The sequence below is a fragment of the Halteromyces radiatus genome (genome assembly GCF_025201355.1).
Source record: "Halteromyces radiatus strain CBS 162.75 chromosome Unknown BX664scaffold_3, whole genome shotgun sequence".
In the NCBI taxonomy this organism is placed as follows: Eukaryota; Fungi; Mucoromycota; class Mucoromycetes; order Mucorales; family Cunninghamellaceae; genus Halteromyces; species Halteromyces radiatus.
Genome location: NW_026251689.1, coordinates 1,431,948 through 1,451,238, shown reverse-complemented (window position 1 = coordinate 1,451,238; position 19,291 = coordinate 1,431,948). Strand labels below are relative to the sequence as shown.

General features: G+C 32.1%; 7 protein-coding genes across 7 annotated transcripts; 5 read left to right on the top strand and 2 right to left on the bottom strand.

The window, feature by feature from the left end:
* Nucleotides 1-1,007: 1,007 nt before the first annotated feature.
* Nucleotides 1,008-1,361, top strand: BX664DRAFT_259902 (copper fist DNA binding domain-containing protein; the record flags this gene model as incomplete). Its single annotated transcript, XM_051540608.1, has 2 exons — nucleotides 1,008-1,052; nucleotides 1,131-1,361. 2 exons carry the CDS (start codon nucleotides 1,008-1,010, stop codon nucleotides 1,359-1,361), a joined length of 276 nt encoding a protein of 91 aa, XP_051401465.1.
* BX664DRAFT_99026 (uncharacterized protein) lies at nucleotides 1,360-2,757 on the top strand. The gene has a single exon (XM_051549823.1). The coding sequence runs from the start codon at nucleotides 1,397-1,399 to the stop codon at nucleotides 2,633-2,635; it is 1,239 nt and encodes a 412-aa protein (XP_051401464.1). The 5' UTR covers nucleotides 1,360-1,396; the 3' UTR covers nucleotides 2,636-2,757.
* Nucleotides 2,758-3,333: 576 nt separating this feature from the next.
* On the bottom strand, nucleotides 3,334-6,455 carry BX664DRAFT_294464 (SPX domain-containing protein). The gene is made up of 5 exons (XM_051542098.1): nucleotides 6,223-6,455; nucleotides 4,976-6,077; nucleotides 4,497-4,841; nucleotides 3,676-4,401; nucleotides 3,334-3,602 (listed from the first exon to the last, which is right to left on the bottom strand). Exons 1-5 carry the CDS (start codon nucleotides 6,282-6,284, stop codon nucleotides 3,399-3,401), a joined length of 2,439 nt encoding a protein of 812 aa, XP_051401463.1. The 5' UTR covers nucleotides 6,285-6,455; the 3' UTR covers nucleotides 3,334-3,398.
* A 314-nt stretch (nucleotides 6,456-6,769) lies between these two features.
* BX664DRAFT_277674 (glycoside hydrolase superfamily) lies at nucleotides 6,770-8,423 on the bottom strand. The gene is made up of 3 exons (XM_051541371.1): nucleotides 8,373-8,423; nucleotides 7,591-8,274; nucleotides 6,770-7,426 (listed from the first exon to the last, which is right to left on the bottom strand). Exons 2-3 carry the CDS (start codon nucleotides 8,198-8,200, stop codon nucleotides 6,822-6,824), a joined length of 1,215 nt encoding a protein of 404 aa, XP_051401462.1. The 5' UTR covers nucleotides 8,201-8,274; nucleotides 8,373-8,423; the 3' UTR covers nucleotides 6,770-6,821.
* Nucleotides 8,424-11,304: 2,881 nt separating this feature from the next.
* On the top strand, nucleotides 11,305-12,877 carry BX664DRAFT_98970 (uncharacterized protein; the record flags this gene model as incomplete). Its single annotated transcript, XM_051549822.1, has 3 exons — nucleotides 11,305-11,604; nucleotides 11,669-12,094; nucleotides 12,162-12,877. Coding segments are annotated over 3 exons (1,161 nt in total), but the record flags the coding sequence as incomplete, so codon positions are not given.
* Nucleotides 12,878-13,807: 930 nt separating this feature from the next.
* BX664DRAFT_328715 (uncharacterized protein) lies at nucleotides 13,808-16,336 on the top strand. The gene is made up of 8 exons (XM_051544651.1): nucleotides 13,808-13,937; nucleotides 13,995-14,337; nucleotides 14,403-14,462; nucleotides 14,532-14,583; nucleotides 14,695-14,950; nucleotides 15,119-15,172; nucleotides 15,237-15,598; nucleotides 15,680-16,336. The coding sequence occupies exons 1-8, from the start codon at nucleotides 13,853-13,855 to the stop codon at nucleotides 16,148-16,150; spliced, it is 1,683 nt and encodes a 560-aa protein (XP_051401460.1). The 5' UTR covers nucleotides 13,808-13,852; the 3' UTR covers nucleotides 16,151-16,336.
* A 759-nt stretch (nucleotides 16,337-17,095) lies between these two features.
* Nucleotides 17,096-19,291, top strand: BX664DRAFT_261097 (Metallo-dependent phosphatase-like protein; the record flags this gene model as incomplete). The annotated part of the gene is made up of 6 exons (XM_051540663.1): nucleotides 17,096-17,344; nucleotides 17,546-17,634; nucleotides 17,705-18,013; nucleotides 18,094-18,202; nucleotides 18,325-18,351; nucleotides 18,494-19,291. 6 exons carry the CDS (start codon nucleotides 17,096-17,098, stop codon nucleotides 19,289-19,291), a joined length of 1,581 nt encoding a protein of 526 aa, XP_051401459.1.

Below are 19,291 nucleotides of genomic sequence, written 5' to 3'. Positions count from 1 at the left end.
GTAATATATGTAAATATATAAAATAATAATATATGTAAGATAAGATTTTTATAAGTCAGTCCAATAAAGGGAGTGGGACAGACACAGACATAGAGAGAGAGAGAGAGAAAGAGATCTATTTTATGTGATACTGCGCTGAAATCGCCATTGAGAGGATTTTAAACAATCGACGTTGATTTTTCTCCTTTGGCAAAAATAACGCAAAGACTGTGGCTCAAAAATTGGCTATTGGAATTTAAGTGTACTTTTTTTTTTTGTGTGTGAATTGGGACTGATAAAATTCAGGGAGAGACAACTGGATGAACGGAGTGGTAAGAATAAAATAAAAAAAAAAAAGGGGAGCCAAACTAGGAAAAATTTTTTTTTTTTTTTTTTTTTTAGGGGTAAGAGAGAAGGAACAGCATAAGGACTGGAGTAAAAAAAAAAAAAAAATTGATGGATATAAATCAAAAAGACTGAAATCGTGTTTTTGCCCTTTTTTTTCCCTTTTCTTTTTTTCTTTTTTTTTTTTCTTTTTTTACTTCTTCCTTTTTTTTTCTCTCCCCCCTTCTTTTCTTTTATACTTTTTTTTCTTTTACAAAAGAGATTCTACTGGATATCCTTTAAAGAATCTACTTTCTTTTTCTTCTTCTCATTCTCTTTTTTTTTTTTCCTTTTTTCCTTGTATATTTTTTATTATTATTATTATTATTGTTATTTTTGTTATATATTCCCTTTTTTTTTTATTCTTTATTCAATTGGTTATGATTAGTTTGCATATTCAACAGTGTAATTATAGGAGTAGTATCATTCTTGATTTGTTTTTGTTTTCTTCTAGCTTGTTCAATCAAGCTGTTATCTAATCTTTTTTCCCCCCCCCTCTCTTCTTCTTATTATTGTTATTTACTTATTTGTTATATATACGCACTTATTATTATTATTTATATTCTTCACTTGTATACACAACACAACATTCAACAACACAATATCACTATCTGGTTTCAAGTCAATCAAAAACAACAACAACTATGATATACAAAGGCGTCAAGTATGCTTGTGCTACATGCATTAAGGTTAGTATATTTTTATTGGCTTATTAGAATCAATTATTACAAGTTCAGTCAACTGATCGTCGTTTTTTCTATTCTTAGGGCCATCGTTCTTCCAATTGCAACCATGTAGAACGTCCTCTATTTGAAATCCGGAAAAAAGGCCGTCCTGTCACTCAATGCTCCTTCTGTAGAGATTTACGTAAAACCAAACAAGTTCATATCAAATGTGCATGTACTCATAAATCAGCTAAAGGTAAAAAAAAAAATAAAAATAAAAAAAATAAAAAAAAAATATTCTTATTTTTTTTTCCTTTTTCCTCTTATCCTTAGATCAACAACCTATCTTGATTTATCAAAATGATGAAATGACTTCTACTACTTCAATGGAAATAGATGGACATGAAAAGTGTACTTGTTCTGATTTGAATCATCATCATCATCATCATCCTTTATCTCAAAATGATTCTAATGGTTTGGTATCTCAACAACATCCCTCTCTCTTGAACAACAACAACAACAACTCTACTACTTCAGGATTGGTTCCTACTTTTGTTCCTTCTTCTTCTTCTCCTGCTTCTACTATGGTGGATAATAGTTTCTCTTGGGCTGTAGTAACTCCTCATCAAGAATCTTTGTTTACTAATCCAACGGATGATCCTATCAATCTTGGTTTTATCTTTCACAAGTCCTCCAGTCAACGATTCCTAGAAGGTCAACCTCGTCCTCCAAGAAAGAAGAGTATGAAAAGACATTCTATACAACGTGCTCCTTCTCCTCATGCCGGTAATGGTATTCAATCATCTGGTTTGACTAATACTACAAATAATGGAATAGTCAGTATGATTCCTTCTTCTTCTTCTTGTACTCAACAACAACAACAGGATTTTATGTTACCTGTGGATTTGGATCTACCTTCATCATCATCATCTTGTTCGGATACAAATGGTTCTTTGACAACGGAATTATCAATGATTTTGAACAACGTCTTGAAACCTATGCAACAATTCTCAGAAGAAGATGAAATGAATCAAGAACTGGCCGATTTGGAATTGACACAGAATTCAACTAAATTAATGTATCCTCCTAGTTGTAGCTCCACCACATCTTCTTCACCTGGAACTCCACCTCATCCTTTTCCAAAACAACAACAACAACAACAACAGTATCCTTCTCAACAACATGAACTGACTTCGACATCATCATCACCTACTTCATCGTTTTATTTACCGAATAATATGATGTCTACAGCAAATGATTTGGGTCTGGGACAATCATTTGATCAAGTAGGATGTTGTGGGGGCCATTTCTCACAATCAAGTGAACAACAAGGGGAATCAGTAGTGATCACCATTGCACCATTATCAGCAACAACAAACAATGCATTACAAGGATCAGAACAAGTACGTACAAGGATCGTGACATGTTATTGTGGTAACCAATGTACTTGTCCAGGCTGTCTGGTCCATCCTGGCAATTTCTTGGTTGGTGATCCTATGATGGATCCTTATCGTGGATTATCTTCTACTTGTCCTTCCTCTACTGCCTCAAGCATTTATTCTGCCTCCGATGATGAAGAACAACAACAACCTGCTATTCTCCTTTGATTGATTCTACTGTTGACATCCCCTTCCTTTCCTTTTTTTTTTTTTATTGTATATAGCTTCTCCTCACTTTTTTGAATATATAAAAAACAAAAAATAAAACTGCCTTTTCTTTTGAATCCTTTTTTTTTTTTTTTTTTTTTTTTTTTGTTATTGGAAAATGAATAGATGATAGTCTCTATATTGATGACTGGAGGTGAAGCATGATTTACTTTAGAATGTTGTTTAATTATTATGATAGAAATGAGAATTCTGATCTTTCTATCATCATGATGGATTTTCAATGATTCTTGCAGAATGATTGACGATCATCTTGATTGATAGAAGAAGATGCACAATGATAATATTCACATTCTTTAACAGATTTCTGTAAAAAACGCATACATAAAAAAAAATGTTAAAATACTAGTTTATCTTTCAATACGATCGGATGTTGGTAAACAATTAGATAGATATATATATATATATATAAGAGGAGGGGATAGAATTCTATAGTTAAAAAAAAAAAGATGGAAGAGATCTAAAAGATAAAATGTAGATAGATATGTACGATTGAATATAGATGAAGCAGGGGATGAAAAAAAAAAGTAGGGATAGATGAGGAGACTTAATTTGGCAACATTTGTATTCAGATTTTATTTCAATGGAAAGCATAGACAAAAAGAATAATAATAAAAATAATAAAAATAACGGTAATAATAATGATAAAGATGATGATGAAGATGATGATGAAGATGATGATGATGATGAAAAAGGAAGACAATATCTAAAATCCTATTATTTTCATCAGTATATAACCTAGGGTGGTGACACATACAGTTGCATAAATACTTCCAGGAACACCATTGCGCAAAAAGTCCTTGGTTGAGAGATAAGATTTACCTAGTTCGTTTTCTTGTGCAATTGCATTCATGTTGGGGAAGCCCGATACTGGTAAACCCATCGCACAACTACATACAAATGCAGTACCCTATAAAATAACAAAAAAAAAAAAAAAAAAAATTGAGCATTCCATAACTTTCTCCTTTTTTTTTTTCCTTTACCATGACCAACATTCTAGGTTCAGGATGATCTAAACGAGTACCCACTTCGGCCACAATAGGTAAAACAATCAAAGCAGCCACGGTATGACTGATAAAAGTGGCAATAATTAAGACCAAGAAACTAAAGACTGCCAATACTTGGAATGCAGAGAATCCTGTCACAGCTTGTTCAATATGTTGGGCAATGGTATGTAATAATCCGGAGCTTTCCACTGCCTTTCCAAGAGCAATGCCTCCCATGGCTAACATGATCACGTTCCATAAAAAGTTGTTGAAATCATCCTTTGTCAGTAAACCAGTACCAAAGAAGGCAATCACGGGTATAATCGCAATCACTCCCATATCACCAAAAATATCTTCGTATGAATGTGCCAAACACCACATGATGATCGTCACCAATGTCACCAAACCTACATACATTTGTGTCCAGCTGATGATTTCGGTAGATGAAGACGCCCTGATCGGATGGATATGAGTAATTTGCTTTTCCGGTGTGTAATTCCATAATAGCCATAACCAAATAATTCCGTTGCCAACCAAACATAAAGGAATAGATACGATAAACCATTCACCCCAAGATGGTGCTGGTGACATATTTTGAATAGCAATAATGTTTTGTGGTGATGAGATAGGTGATGCCATTCCACCAAGATTTGAAGCTAAAGCAATACCAATGATCAAGCATGGTGCAAATCGTGAATCCACTGGTAATGTACGTAAAATAGGCTACCAAAAAAAAAAAAAAAAAAAAAAAAAAAAAAAAAAGAGTGAGATGAATATAATTGTGATATCCTTTTCTTTTTTTTTCCTTCAAAGCATACTTGAATCAAAGAAAAGCATAGAACAGGAGCTGCCACATTACTAATCCACATACTTGCTACCGTAGCTACCAACATATTCACTAACAACACACGATTTGGTCGAGTTCCCGCCTTGGATAAGACAAATGTTGCCAATGATTTTGCAATACCAAACTTGCTCAAAGCACCAGCAATAGCGAATCCACCTAATAACAACATAATAACAGGAGAAAACATGGCAGCAAAGACACGTTTTGTCGCAGCTGGAGCATCCAAGCGTGTATATTGACCATCATCAGACCGCATCACTCTTAATGTCACAATCAACAGGGGCACTAATAACGCTGTAACAAACAATGGCATCACCTATAAAAGTTAAAAATAAATAATAATAATAATAATAAAAAAAAAAGATCAAACAATCAGTGAATCCATCAAAGATGAAATGGAACTTTCCTTATTCTTTCAATATTCCCCATCTTCTTCTAATCACCACTTACCTCGCCAGCCCATAACATACTTGCAAACACTAAGATGGCAAAACATCGGTTTTGTTCCACATGACCAAAGATATCCGCAGAGAGTAATCCAGCAAATACGATCAAGGAAGCAACCAAAAAGAAAATATGTATTAATTGATCACGATCAATAATATAGCGACCCCAAGGCGTTCGTAATACAGTAGGTTTGATTTCACTGATTCCCACACTTTGTGTTTTGCGTTCTTGACCGACCATATCCCGCCATACGGTATTTCGTTCCCATACAATATGTTCCCTAAGATGAGTTTTAAGTTCATCAATAGCAAGATCGAGATTGTTATCTTCAGTAACCAAGAAAGCATATCCCCGTTCTGTTTCTTGAATACGTTCATTGAGTCTGGATTTTGCAGCTGACTGGAATGGATAAGCTTGATTCACATAGGTAGAGAGATAATATCGTTTCAGGTTGTTGTTAGTGATCTTGTCATATTTTTTGAGAATCTTGGAAAATGCCGTCATATTTAGAGCCACAAATGATTTCAATTCAGATAATAAGACAAAGAGGTCCACTGTACGTTTCTTAAGTTCCATACCATGCCATGATTTCCCGGTTCCCTTGTTATTGTCACTGAGACGGCGATATCTTGTATCTTCTTCTGGTGGTCTATTTTCATTGTCGTGTTCGAAATCCATATCACTAGTGTTTTGAGATAAAATAGCAGGTGGTAATGTATAGGATTCAACATCCACCAAAGATTCACGACGAGGAAATTCTTCAGAATGAGAACCGGTCATACCTTCATGTCGAGAAGTCAAAGTAGTAGGACTAGGAGGTTGTTGATCCAAATGTTCATAATCAAAAAGTAAATGATCCATTTCGTCATAGAGTTCTGTTTCTTTCTTGGCATAAAACTTGACAATCTTGTCCAAAGCCTTGTTCAAAGCATCTATAAAACGACGGTTGACTTTTTCAATAGCTTCACTACTATCAACTTCAAAAGTACTGTCTATAAGAGCAGTACGTTCACTAGGACCATATTCCAAATCACCTTGACCATGTTGTTGAGAAGCAATTTGATCTTTTTCAATAATATAAATTAGCTTCTTCAAATTAGAATAACTAATAATAAAAAAAAAAGAAAAGAAAAGAAAAGAAAAATGATTGGTTTATTAGAAAGACAAGACACCACTTGAGTTTTGTTTATTTGTTTGTTTGTTTTCTTTTTTTTTTTTTTTTTTTTGCACAAACACAACAAGTAACTTACGGTAAATAGTATTCGGCCCAGTCTGGTACAGCATTGAATTGAATCTGATGGGAGAATTTCATGTTCTTTCTTTAAAGGACACGATGAGAGAAGAGAATATATATATATAGAATGAGAATAAGATAATAAAGACGATAATAATAACAATAATAATATAATAAAGTAAACGGAAAAGGTGAGAAGGAAAGGAAAGAAAAGAAATAAAGAAAGGAAGAAAGAAAAAAAAAAAAAAAGTTGTAAAAAAATTTAAAGTAAGCAGGAATTTCAACTTCCACTATGTACCTTGATATCAACAACAACAAGCAGCAATAAAAAGAACTGTAACCCCCTTAGTTTTATTTTTGTTCCCTTCATCCCCCCGAACCATCATCATCTTCTGATCCTGATTTATGTTCTAATGATAAAGTCAAAAGGTATTGATCAATGATAGGTTTTAACTTATTGATGGTCACACCACCTTCACCACCAATGATACTAATCAATCTTCCTGCGTGCTCTCAATAAAAAAAAAAAAAGGTTACATCGGTCTCTAAATCAATATGCATAGCGACAAGTCGATCTTTTTTTTTTATTTTATTTCTTGATAGCTAACTAATATATCAGTAATCAAATTTGGGCAATGGAACATGTACGTCCTGTTTTTGGTACGAAGGCAAAGGGCAATGGGGCAATCGGCTTACTTTGAGTTGTCGATGTTGATCAAAAAGACCCCAAAAGGCCTCTCTAGGTTCATTGGACGTTATGTTTTTCCAAGGTGCATCCTTGAACTCGAACCAATAATATGGTACACCTTTTTCATTGGATTGACAAACAAATGAGAACAGTAATGTTTCCAAATTGGATAAAGATGGGATAGCAGCTTGTTCTGAACGTGATTCAGGTTCCGTAGGCCATCCAACTTCAGAGATCAACGCAGGTTTAGTTTGATGATGTCCATTTGATTTGGCCAGTCGGATGGTTGGAATGATTACTACATCTTTGAAATATTTCCATGTCCATGTTGTTGCTTGTTCTACTTGAACACCAGCAAAAAAAGGATGCACATTATCTAATACTTGGTCTTCTTCTGGCATAATCTCTGATAACGATCGGATGTCTGTTGTATATACTGGAATATGCCCATATCCGCGTTCTTGTAATTTTGATTTGACATCTCGAATACGTTGAATCAATTCATCCGGATCGATTTCTTGTCTAAAAAGTGCTGGAGAATAAAAAAAAAAAAAAAAGGAAATCAGATTAAGATATATCAGATTAGGAAATTGTTTTTTTTTTATTTTTTTTTTTATTTTTTTTTTTTATTTTTTTTTTTTATTTTTATTTTTTTATTTTTATTTTTTTATTTTTATTTTTTTTATTTTCGGATACCTTCATTGCCTACAGAGACACCAGTAATATGATCTGCACCAAATTTATCTAAAAGAGTCCAGAAAGCATTGTATTGACGATCATAGGTAGTAGAATTGCCATCGACCCAAATAGTCAAAATGATACCCATATCTATATTCATCATTTTCATACCATTCATGACATAATAAGCTTGATTACAATCAAGACCATACAATCGAAGACGAGGAGTCAATTGATGTAACAGCTTAAGATCTTCAATGACATCTTCTTGAGTCACACTACAACCAAATTCCATTTGAGCACCAAGTGGTGTGTAATCTATACCCCAAAAGGATCGTGAGAGACGAGGATCCTTTTTATAATTGGTCAAAGAGTTGTTGTTATTGTGTGGATCATCATGATGATTACCATGCCAACCTGTGTCATCATTATTATCATCCAACAAATGATTTCTAATTAAGAATGGTAAAAGAGCGGCAAGCACACCAAGGATGATAAAGACTATCAAAGCAATAATCTTTAAACCACAACTAAAACGTTTAGAATCACTTTTTTTTCTTTCAACTTGTTCGATTTTTTCCTCCTGATGTGGATGATACAATTTTTGTTGTTGTTGTTGAAATGTCATTATGCCCTTTTCATCAATTTTATAGGTATCCAAGTTTTTTGTTTATTAGTAAATTAGAAAACAAAGATGATTATCTAAATAAACAAAAATAAAATTTATTTATTTCTCTTCTTTTGAGAGAAACAAACCTCGTTCATTTTTTTTTATTTTAAAAAGTGAAAGGTTTACTCACCGGTTGGTTTCATTCAGTTCATCTTCTCAAAAAAGGAAACTAGCTAACTTCCCGCTCTTCCCTCCATTTTTTTTTTTTTTTTTTTTTTTTTTAAAAAAAAAAACACTTTCCTCTTCTTTCCTTCTTTCCTTCTTCTTTCTCCTTTTTTTTTTTTTTTATATACATACTTACCCCTCTTACTTTTCCTTTTATATATATAGTTCCCCTCTTGGCCGTGGTTGAAGAGATGTGTCGGTAAATCTAATGATATATGTTATATACGACTAAGTTGTTATCTTCTATTATCAAAGATTAGAGGGGATTAATTTGGTTTTTTAATTCACTTTATAGATTTACTCAGTATTAATGGGTGGGATTGGAATTGCATATATATATACATCTGGCACGAGCTGGTAAGTGGCACACAATTCAAGACAACACATGGACAGCACACGTTGAACAAAATATTTGAATAATAGGGTCAAGAAGAAAAAAAAAAAGCATATCCCTGGATATAATGAATTACTGGATTCAATAATATGGTGGAATACTCATCAGCATACAACAATTATAGATTGTTCTTACAAAAACGAATGTTACAAAGATGAAAATTGGCCTTTAGGATATGATACACCCAGTGGACAGCTGTTTTTCTTTTTAATAAAATACTTTTGTATCTTATTTATATATACATATATGATTTTTGGATTGGTATGGTGATTGGAAGATGAATGTATTGTTGATGATGGTGGCTGATAGATAAGGTTTTCGATGGATGATGTAATATTACTTTTTGGCTTATCAGAGAATGTGGAAATAAGTGGATTATGTACTGTTAGTCAAAGGAAAAAACATAGGTATTCGTTCTGTTTATGTAAGAAGTAACCCACAACATGTGTAGTATACAAAGATATCTATTATTACGATTTTGTTATTATTATTATTATGAATGTTTGTCATCATGTCATGGTAACTAAACTTCCACTAATTGGACAATTATTTTGTAAAATGATCTCGTGTCTTTTTCATAAAATAGGATGTCAAGAACAATGAAATGAAAAAAAAGTATTGATCTGGTTCCGATATGGAGTGTCAAGAATCCAATCAAGAGGTACAAAAATAATATAACTCAATAAACAACAGTTGGCTTGATAAATAGTAAAGTTGATCAATTAAAACCAGGAGAGAGAATGATAAACAGAGTAGGAGAGAACGAGGAGAAAAAAAAAAAAAGAAAAAAAATGAAAACCAGCTTTTTTTTTTTGTCCAAAGTGATGATGGTAATCATGATGGTGGTGGTACTGATAATGACGATGATCTCTTTATTTGTTTTCTTATAACAGCCAATTATATAATGATAGTGATGATGACTTTTGGGAAACAAATCTAAAATACTCCTTTATTCGATATCATCGACAGTATAGAGAGATAGAAAAAGGCAAGAAGAATGACTGGAAACCAAAAGAAAAGATGATTGTGTCTATAACAGAAATGGAAGGAGAAATTGTAACAAAGAAAAAAAGAAGGTATGTAAAATGAGGGCGGGGATTATTTAAAATTAAATTCAGGGACACTTTATATGGATGATACCAGTTTATACGTTTAACATAAACTAGTGTTTCGATCAATATAAAGTACAAAAAAGAAAAAGAAAAGAAAAGAAAAGAAAACAAAAGAAAAAGATAGTTAAAGAAGAACATGGCATATTTAGAGAGATTCAGTGCATATACATTACATGGTATCCGCTGTAAAAGGAGCCATAAAAAAAGGGTGAATCAAACAAATATCCGATCAGTTTAGCATCTTTATCTCTGCTACTTTAAAACAAACTTTTTGATTCAAGTTCTGTGATATATAATGAATATCCAATATATAAGAACTATTTTAGTGAATTACTCACTCCTTTGTGAACCTGTCAGTGTATCATCTTATATATTTTTTTTAAAGTTCATCCTTTTTTTTTATCCTTTTTCTTTTTACCTTTTTTTTTTTTTACCTCCTTTTTACTTTACTTTGAAAGTGTCTCCTAGTTGTCTCCTTTTTCAGTAATGATGATGATGATGATGATGATGATGAGAGACTAAGTAGAAATATCATATATATATGAATGTTCTTTACTTCTTTTTTTTTCTTCTTCTTTTTTTTCCCTTTTTTTTCTCTTTTCTTTTTTTCTGATATATTTAAAACAATATGGATATAGTTTATGTAGTTCATCCTTTCGATGCTGAAAACGAAGACGAAATCAGTTTATGCATTGGCGATCCTGTCATCGTCTTGGAAAGGGATGATGGCTATGAAGACGGTTGGTGGCAGGTACAAAAAAAAAAAGTCTACCTATATAAGAAAATCCGGTTGATAGAGTTTATTTTAATTTTTTTTCTTTTTCTTTTTTTTTAGGGAAGGAATAAAGAAGGTCAACAAGGATTATTCCCGGTGAATTATACTTCAGTTGATCCTCCTACTACATCACAATCAACAGATGACGATTATGACAACAATGATGATGATGATGATGATGATGATGATGATGATGATGATGATGATGATGATGATGATGATGATATTCATTCCTTATCTAGTAGTAGTCAGTGTTCTTCATTATCAAATTCCATCTCTACACCTTCAATCTCTACAGCAACACCATCCACACATCATCATTTTAATACATCCGATGCATCATTTTACTCACTAGTAGCAAGTACAAATGGTAGATTAACAATCGATGGTCAAGAAGATAGTGATGATGGTGATTGTGCTAGTAACAAGATGAATCCTCCTATTTTGTCACCTAACATCACTTTTGTATCTAAAAATCTCCAAAAAGCTGTCCGTGCCACTTTATTATCTCCAAAGCTAAGTCCTATTCCTCCGGAACAATGGGAAACTGAGCACGTCGCTGATTGGTTGACTCAGTTAGGGTTTGGTGGAGTTGTTAATCAATTCATTGGTAAAAAAAAAAAAAAAAAAAAATCTTTTTTCTTTTTTCTTTTTTCTTTTTTCTTTTTTCTTTTTTCTTCTTTTTCTTTTTATCATTTTATTTATATATCTTTTCCTCCATCTTATTCTTATAGAACAAGAGATTACTGGTGATATTTTATTGGAACTTTCTTTACAGTCTTTAAAGGAACTAAATATTAGTACATTTGGTAAACGATTCAAGATTCATAGTGCCATTCTTGCTTTACGTGAAGAAATATTTCGTCAAGATCCTTTTTATTTACATCCATCTAAATCATGTCTCAGTACAACAGAGGTAATCATATAGAATTACTTTTTTTATATATATATATTAATATTAATTATATCTATCTATATAGGATTACCATTGGATGATCACTGGACAAGGCAACCCACCTCAAAAATATTCTCTTCAGAAATCATCTTCTTCATCAGAAGGAACAGTGACAACTGATTATACAACAAATGAAATTACCACCAGAACCAATAGTAGCGATAGTAGAGGTAGTTATGATACATTGGATCATTCACCTTATTATCCTTTGGATATGATGACTTACCCTATCATGGATAATGGCAAACCTCATGGTATTCTATCAGTAAATCCATCTTCTTCTTATGATTATCATCATCAACGACATCTTCAACAATCTAATGAAAATGATGATCAAGTAGCTCCAGATATGGAAGGATGGCTTTTTAAGCAAGGCGATAAATATAAGACATGGAATAAACGCTGGTTCGTTTTGAAAGGGTCTAATCTATTTTATTTTAAAAGTCCAAAGGTAAAAAAAAAAAAAAAAAAAAAAGTTTGCATTCTAATGTTTATTTACTTTTTTTTTTATGAAATAGGATGTACGAATGAAAGGTATTATCAATTTACGTGGATATCGAATCATTTGTGATGAAACTATCAGTGTAGGACATTATTCATTCAAGGCACAACATGAAAAAGAAAGAACATTTTACTTTTACGCAGATACTGATCTTAGTATGAAGGCATGGATTCAAGCATTAATCAAGGCAACAATAGCGCGTGATTTTACTGCGCCTGTGGTTAGTTCAAGTACGATTCCTACAGTATCTTTGGATATGGCTCGACGTATGAACCCAAGACCTCCATCTACTATTTTATATTTGAACAGCAAGTCTAATCATTTACCACCTACTTCAACTATCTCGACTCCTCCTTTGATGATATCGGCGTTTTCTTCTATGGTTACTAGTACTTTATCTTGTTCTCAAAATTCTCTCCCTTCCTCCCCCTCATCTGTTCCCTCCCAGTGAAAATTTAGTTTCATCCCCGCATGAATTTCTCTCCCCTGATTTTTTTTCCTGTGTCTCTTTTTTTATTTCCATTTCTCCTTTACTACTACTACTACTATTATTATTATTATTATTATTACCTTCTCGATTCTTGTTTTCTAATACCATCATCCAACTATTTTTTTTTACTTTTATTATTATTACTATTATTTTTATTATTATTATTATTATTTTTATTATTATATTACATTTTTACTGATCTTTTTATGTGTGAAATAATCCTAATAAAAAATGAAAAGTCTACAACAACATTTGTTTGGCGTCAAAATTTGGTTATTCTTTCTCAACACAGTAAGTGGCTCTTTTGAAATAGGTATTCTTTTTATATTTTGGTCTTATTGAAGGTAACAAAAAAAAAAGGAGGAACGTAGCTATGGAAAGTTGGGTTTTATTTGAATTGGGGGAAGGATATTGGGATGATTATTGGAAAGGAGCTATTAGGAAACTCAAAAGGATAGATAAAACCTGTTCTTTGTATAGATGGCCAATGCGAGCAAGAACTTTAATGCGACAACAAAAATGTCGGATGATATGTAGTAAGTTAATTAGTTAGTTAATAGCGACAATCATCATTTATGTGGATAGTTTTAAATAGATGGATAGATAGTTAGATAGATAGATAGATGAATATAAATAAAAGAACAAAAAAAAAAAAGAAAAAACATGGTAGAAAATGACAAAAAAAAAAAAGATGATTGTAGAATTATGGAATTTAGCAATGTCATACAATTTGTGGCTCATCTGGTATTTATTTTTCTTCAAAAGACTAGACTAGTAAGTTCCCCGGTACAAAAGGGTGGTGGGTGTATTACTTTATAGAGAAATATGGATAACAGTATCCGAGTGTTGGTGCAACCACGTTTTTTTTTTTTTATTATTATTATTTGAAGGGCATCTGAGGGATTGATCATCATCATTGTATAAAACATTTATGGTATACTTATTCTCTAAAGTGAATAATAATACTAATAAAAAAAAGAACAATAATATTCCTTAAAATAATAGTAAGAATATTAATAAGAATATCAACAATTACTACTAAAGGGTTTGTTGGATTTAACACTCAGAAAGTTTAATGGTTGTACGGTGGTTCTTAATTCCGCACAAATATGATAACTCTTACTGATTCCCATTTTTTGTTTTTCTTTTCCCTTTTTTTTTTTTTTCTAATTGAATCATTGATCAGAAGTATTTAAAAAAAAAATCAAACATTTGATATGAAAACGACATTATTCTTACTACTTGCTTCAAGTAGTTTTGAATTAATATCGGCTTCATTACCTTCCGTTCGATTTAGACAAGGTAAAGTATATGTATACATATATATTTTCTGATGTTCACACTATTTTTCCATAATAGGATGTGTTGTATTACAGCAAAAAATATATTGTTATGGTGGAGGTCAATATGTATCTGGTGCTGTCAATTATAACAGTGTACTCAATGATCATCTTACTCTTGATTTATCCCAAGATTTTGCCCTAAAGGATGCTCAAAGTGCATGGATAAAATTACCTGATCCATCCAATTTCGTTTTGGAACCAAACTATGCTTTCGCCTATACTCCTATCAGTAATACAAGTTATCTCATCACAAGCGGAGCTGGATACAATGATGGACATACTTATCTCAAGAACAAAACTATTGTTTATCATTCTGATACAAACCGATGGGAATCTATTAATACAGCTGCAAATCAATCGTAAGTTCAATTAAAGAAGAAGGATTTATAGTAACTTGTTTTCTTACTTTTTTTTTTCTATTTAGTATTGGAGCCACCGTCAATATTGATCAGAATGGCGATGCCCGTGTCTTTGGTGGTGTCATGTAAAATGAAATATTTATTTCTTTGTGTGTTCGATTTTTATCTGATCCTTTTTTTTTTTTTTTTTTTAGCGCCTATACCAATGTTTCTCCAAATCTCAACTTTATGAATCTCAATATAAATGTATATAAAAACAACAACAAAAATCTCTTCTTATATCTAGACTGACTGATTCCTTTTTTTTTCTCCTGCTTTTTCTTTTTTTCTTTTTTTTTCCGGGGATGGGGAGAATAGAGTGAACAATGGGTTGGGGCTGTTCTTGGTACTGGCACTACTTTTAGAGCTGATCATGCTTCTGATATCGATAATCAAGGAATCATCTATTACGTTGGAGGTCGAATGGCTTCACCAAGTGGAAGCACGTATACCTGGGGTTCAAATGTACCTATGACCTCGATTACTACATACGATACAGCAAAACAAACATGGGGTTCTATTTCTATTGTTGGAACCTCTCCTAGTCCTCGAAATCAACATACCTTTACTTATAGTGAGTAGCCACTTCCTTTCTTTTTTTTTTTTTTTTTTTTTTTTTACACATGCGTATATCTGCTTCTTTCACTGACTGATCATCCTCTTTTATTATACACTATCAATCGTCGTTCGTCATCATTACTACCGTTATCATTATCATCACTCAATCATCATTTAACTTCAGTGCCCAAGGTTAATCAATTCGTCCTGTTTGGTGGAAAACCTAGCCCTAGTAGCGGTAATATATTGAGCAAATTATAAAAAGAAAATAATGTATTGATCCTTTTTATTCCTTTTCATAGAAACTCCTGGAAGTATTAATGACATATGTTATACCTTTGACCCTACAACAAAATCATGGACTATACATAGCGTAGGACAAATTGGATCTGGATCTCGATTTGGCCACTCTGCTGTACTTTACATGGATCAATACCTATTTATCATCTTCGGTGCGGATCAAATTACAATGAGCTTGAATGATTTCCATCTCTTGGATGTTCAATCTTGGATATGGTTGGACAATTTCAGCGCTAGTGGCAATACTAATGAAACCAATGGTACTTCCAATGGAAATGGTGGTGGCAATAACACGGCTAATACAACTAAAGATTCCCTTAATGGTGGAGCAATTGCTGGTATTGTGATTGGCATCATAGCTTTCGTAAGTTTTTATCTTTTTTTTTTTTTTAAAAAAAAAAAAATAGAAAATCAGTACTGATATTTTTTTTTTCAATACGTATAGCTGGGGATAGCAGGTGCTGGTCTCTTCTTTTTAGGTCGACGCAATCGAAAAGCAACATCAACATCAGTACCAAGATCATCACCATCATCTAATCATGAAGCCAAACCACAGGACGACTTTGTGATAGATCAAGAATACCATGATTCTCCGGAACAAAAATATTTCTCACCAACGGCACAAAACTTTATGCAATCTGGCGGTAGTGTAACGAATTTGACCCAAGCAGTTACTCCTACTCCAATCTACAATCAACAAAATTATCAGAGAGAAGAACGTTCATATCATCCTGATGAAATGTCAACATCCACAGCTCCAACCTATACATCAATGTCACCCTTAGTCACCTCCCCTACATCTACTTTTGTGAACTCAGTATCTACTTATCCCTCTCAAGGTTTACAACCCAAACCTGATTTAACCATGAACGATAACACTGATCCAAATACTGTAAAACCTTATGCTCCTCATTAATCTATTCTAGTTTGATTAGTTTACCCAGTTATATATATATATATATCTGCACTTAATCTTTTTTTAGTTATATCCTTGTCATTTTTTTTTTGAACATCTTTTTGTTTTTGTATTCACTTATTTTTCTTTTGATGCATTATTACAAATAAAGGGAAAAACACTATTGATTAAAGTGTATCTAACTTATATTATCCTAATTATTATTCAATCATCATCATCATCATCATCATTCATAAAATACATCCATCCTCATTACAATGCCTCTTGATATCCATAATGCTAAATGGAGTAAAATATAAGTTCCGCCTGATCGAAAAAAAAAATTGTGTCTCTCTCTCTCTTTCTTTCTTTCTTTCTCAAGAATGTAATTCTGTATTTATATACTTCTTCTTTTTATCTTCTTATTTTATTCATATATGAACTTATTTACAATCAACCTATATATTCTCTTTTTTTTTTTTTTTAACATGAATACTCTCTCACACATTCTTATTTCAATGGCAAAACAGTTGGAAGTAAAAAGAAACGCATAGTTAGACAGTCTTATCCAAAACAAGTAAGGATGATAAATAAATGTTTATGATAAAAGAACAAAACAACTAACAACCTTTTTTTCTTTTCATATGATATACGAATCATTTTATTATATTTTTGTAGAATACCAAATGTTGACAAAATGATAGGAAAAGACAAGAAGAAAGCACGTGGTGAACGGAAGAGCTGAAACAAGTTAATGGCAGGTAATCCTTTTTTTTTTTTTTGTTTACTTTATTTATACTTTGGGGGGTTTATTATTTTTATTTTGACGTCTTTTTTTTTTTGATTTTATTTTCTTCTTTTTATCTTCTTTATTCTCCTTATCTACTTCTTTTTTTTTATCCCGGTTTTTATTACTTTTTAACTTTTTTTTTTTTTATTTTATTTTATTATTTTTATTCAAGAGATATGAAATCTAAAATTGTAGGATGGACGTGTCTAGTGATAACATTCTTGTGTTCTCTTCGTGCGTGTCATCTTTATTGGTCATCAACAAAGGAATTTCGATCGGTTCAAGGTCCATTATGGCCATTTCGATATAACAAGATCAACAAAACTGATTTTGAACAATCATTTTCATTATCTACAACTCAATCTTTTATAAACCAATCTCATATTATGGACGATAAACCTGATAATCTATTCTATTTTACTCAGGTAAGAAATTTGAAAAAATAAAGGGGGAAAAATGATAGGCTAAAAAAAAAAAGAAAATAAGAAAAAAAAATAAAGTGGAAGGCTTTTTTTTTTTTGTTTCATTATTTGTTATTGACAAACAAATTCCTTTTTTTTTTTCCCTTACACACACACACACATATATATATATATGCATTGCGGTATGATGTTTTGGGTTATTAGATATCCGATTTACATATATCAAAATATCGAGCCAAAGGTCATACTTTACACTTTTTACAGTTCATTCAATCAGTACTTCCTATTATCAGGTAAATATAAATAAAAGTGAAAAATGAAAATAATATATAAATGAACAAATTTCTTCTTCTTTATTATTAGACCTGAATTCGTAGTTGTTACTGGGGATTTGACTGATGCTAAAGATCACCGTCGTATTACTTCTCAACAATATATTGAAGAATGGAAAACTTATAAAATGGCTATTGATCAACAACCTTGGACAAACACTACCTGGTATGATATGAGAGGCAATCATGATTGTTTTGATCTTCCTTCATGGCAATCAAGAATGAATTTATATAGAACTTATGGACAAAGTGCGGATCGTGTGGAACATGGAAAAGGAATATATACTTGGCAACATTCTCCTTCATTTGGTGATTATCAATTTGTTGCCATTGATGCTTGGTAAGATAAAATAAATAAATAAAAAAAAGAGAGATGAAACTTTGATTGACAGAAAGAAATATATTTTTTGTTTATTTTAGTCCTAAACGAGGTCCTTCAAGACCATTCAACTTTTTTGGTTATCTGACTTCAAATACTATGGATCGTTTGGCGCATGCTTTATCAAAACCATCAAATCATACTTTTGTGGTAATATATATATATATATGTTTCGATATCATACAAAAAAAAAAAAAAATAAACTCACTGACATCCTTCCTTGTTTGATCTTCCAATTGTTTCAAATGTTTAATCGGATGAACCCGATATAGTTTTCACATTATCCGACAACTACTATGGTATTTGGTGTTTCGAGACAAGGCTATACATTCCGAGAATTGGCAAAGAATTATAGTATTTACTTTTGTGGTCATCTTCATCGTCTGATTGCTGGTAATAATAAAAATAATAATAATAAAAAAAAAATATAGATAACTATAGATTTACTTTTTTTTTTTTTTTTTAGGTTTGGGTGATGTGCTTCAATCATATGATCCTATGACAAAGACACTTGAATTGGAATTAGGTGATATGAAAGATCATGGCATGTATCGTATAGTTGCAGTGGATCATGATATCATTTCTTTTGTGGATGCTCGTCTTCCCATGGTACCTTCAACACAAACCAAAAGATCTTCTTTGATTCCATTGACGGCAAGTGATAAGGTGGAATGGCCTGGTAAATTACCTATGGCTCCTGTGATCTTGATCACCAATCCAAAAGATGCTCGTTTTATTTTAGACAATAAGGAACCATTGTCTCGTATCCAATCAAGTAGCCACATTCGATTTTTGGTGTTTACTGATCAAACTCCTGACCAATTGTCATTCCTGATTCTAGTAGATGGTCAACCAGTGATTGGCTCAAATGATGATCACGCTCCTCATTACATGGGTAATGACCAACATCCTCTTTGGACCCTCCCTTGGAATCCTATGGCCTATCAAAATGGTACTCATATACTTTCCATTCAAGTCAACACTACTCATGGATTGGTTGGTGAATCCAAAGTCATCTTTAGAACCGATGGTCGTCGTATCAAAATTGGTGGTGGTGCTGGTGAATGGATCATATCTACTCATATGTCAACTGTGGTAAGTTTATATTTGAATATATTTCAATGTTTTCTATATATTTATCTTTTTTTTTTTTTTATTTTTATTCTAGTTACAATGTATTACTCTATTGTCAATTGTAACTATGCTGATATTATTATTGATTCCCCGATTCTATCCTGA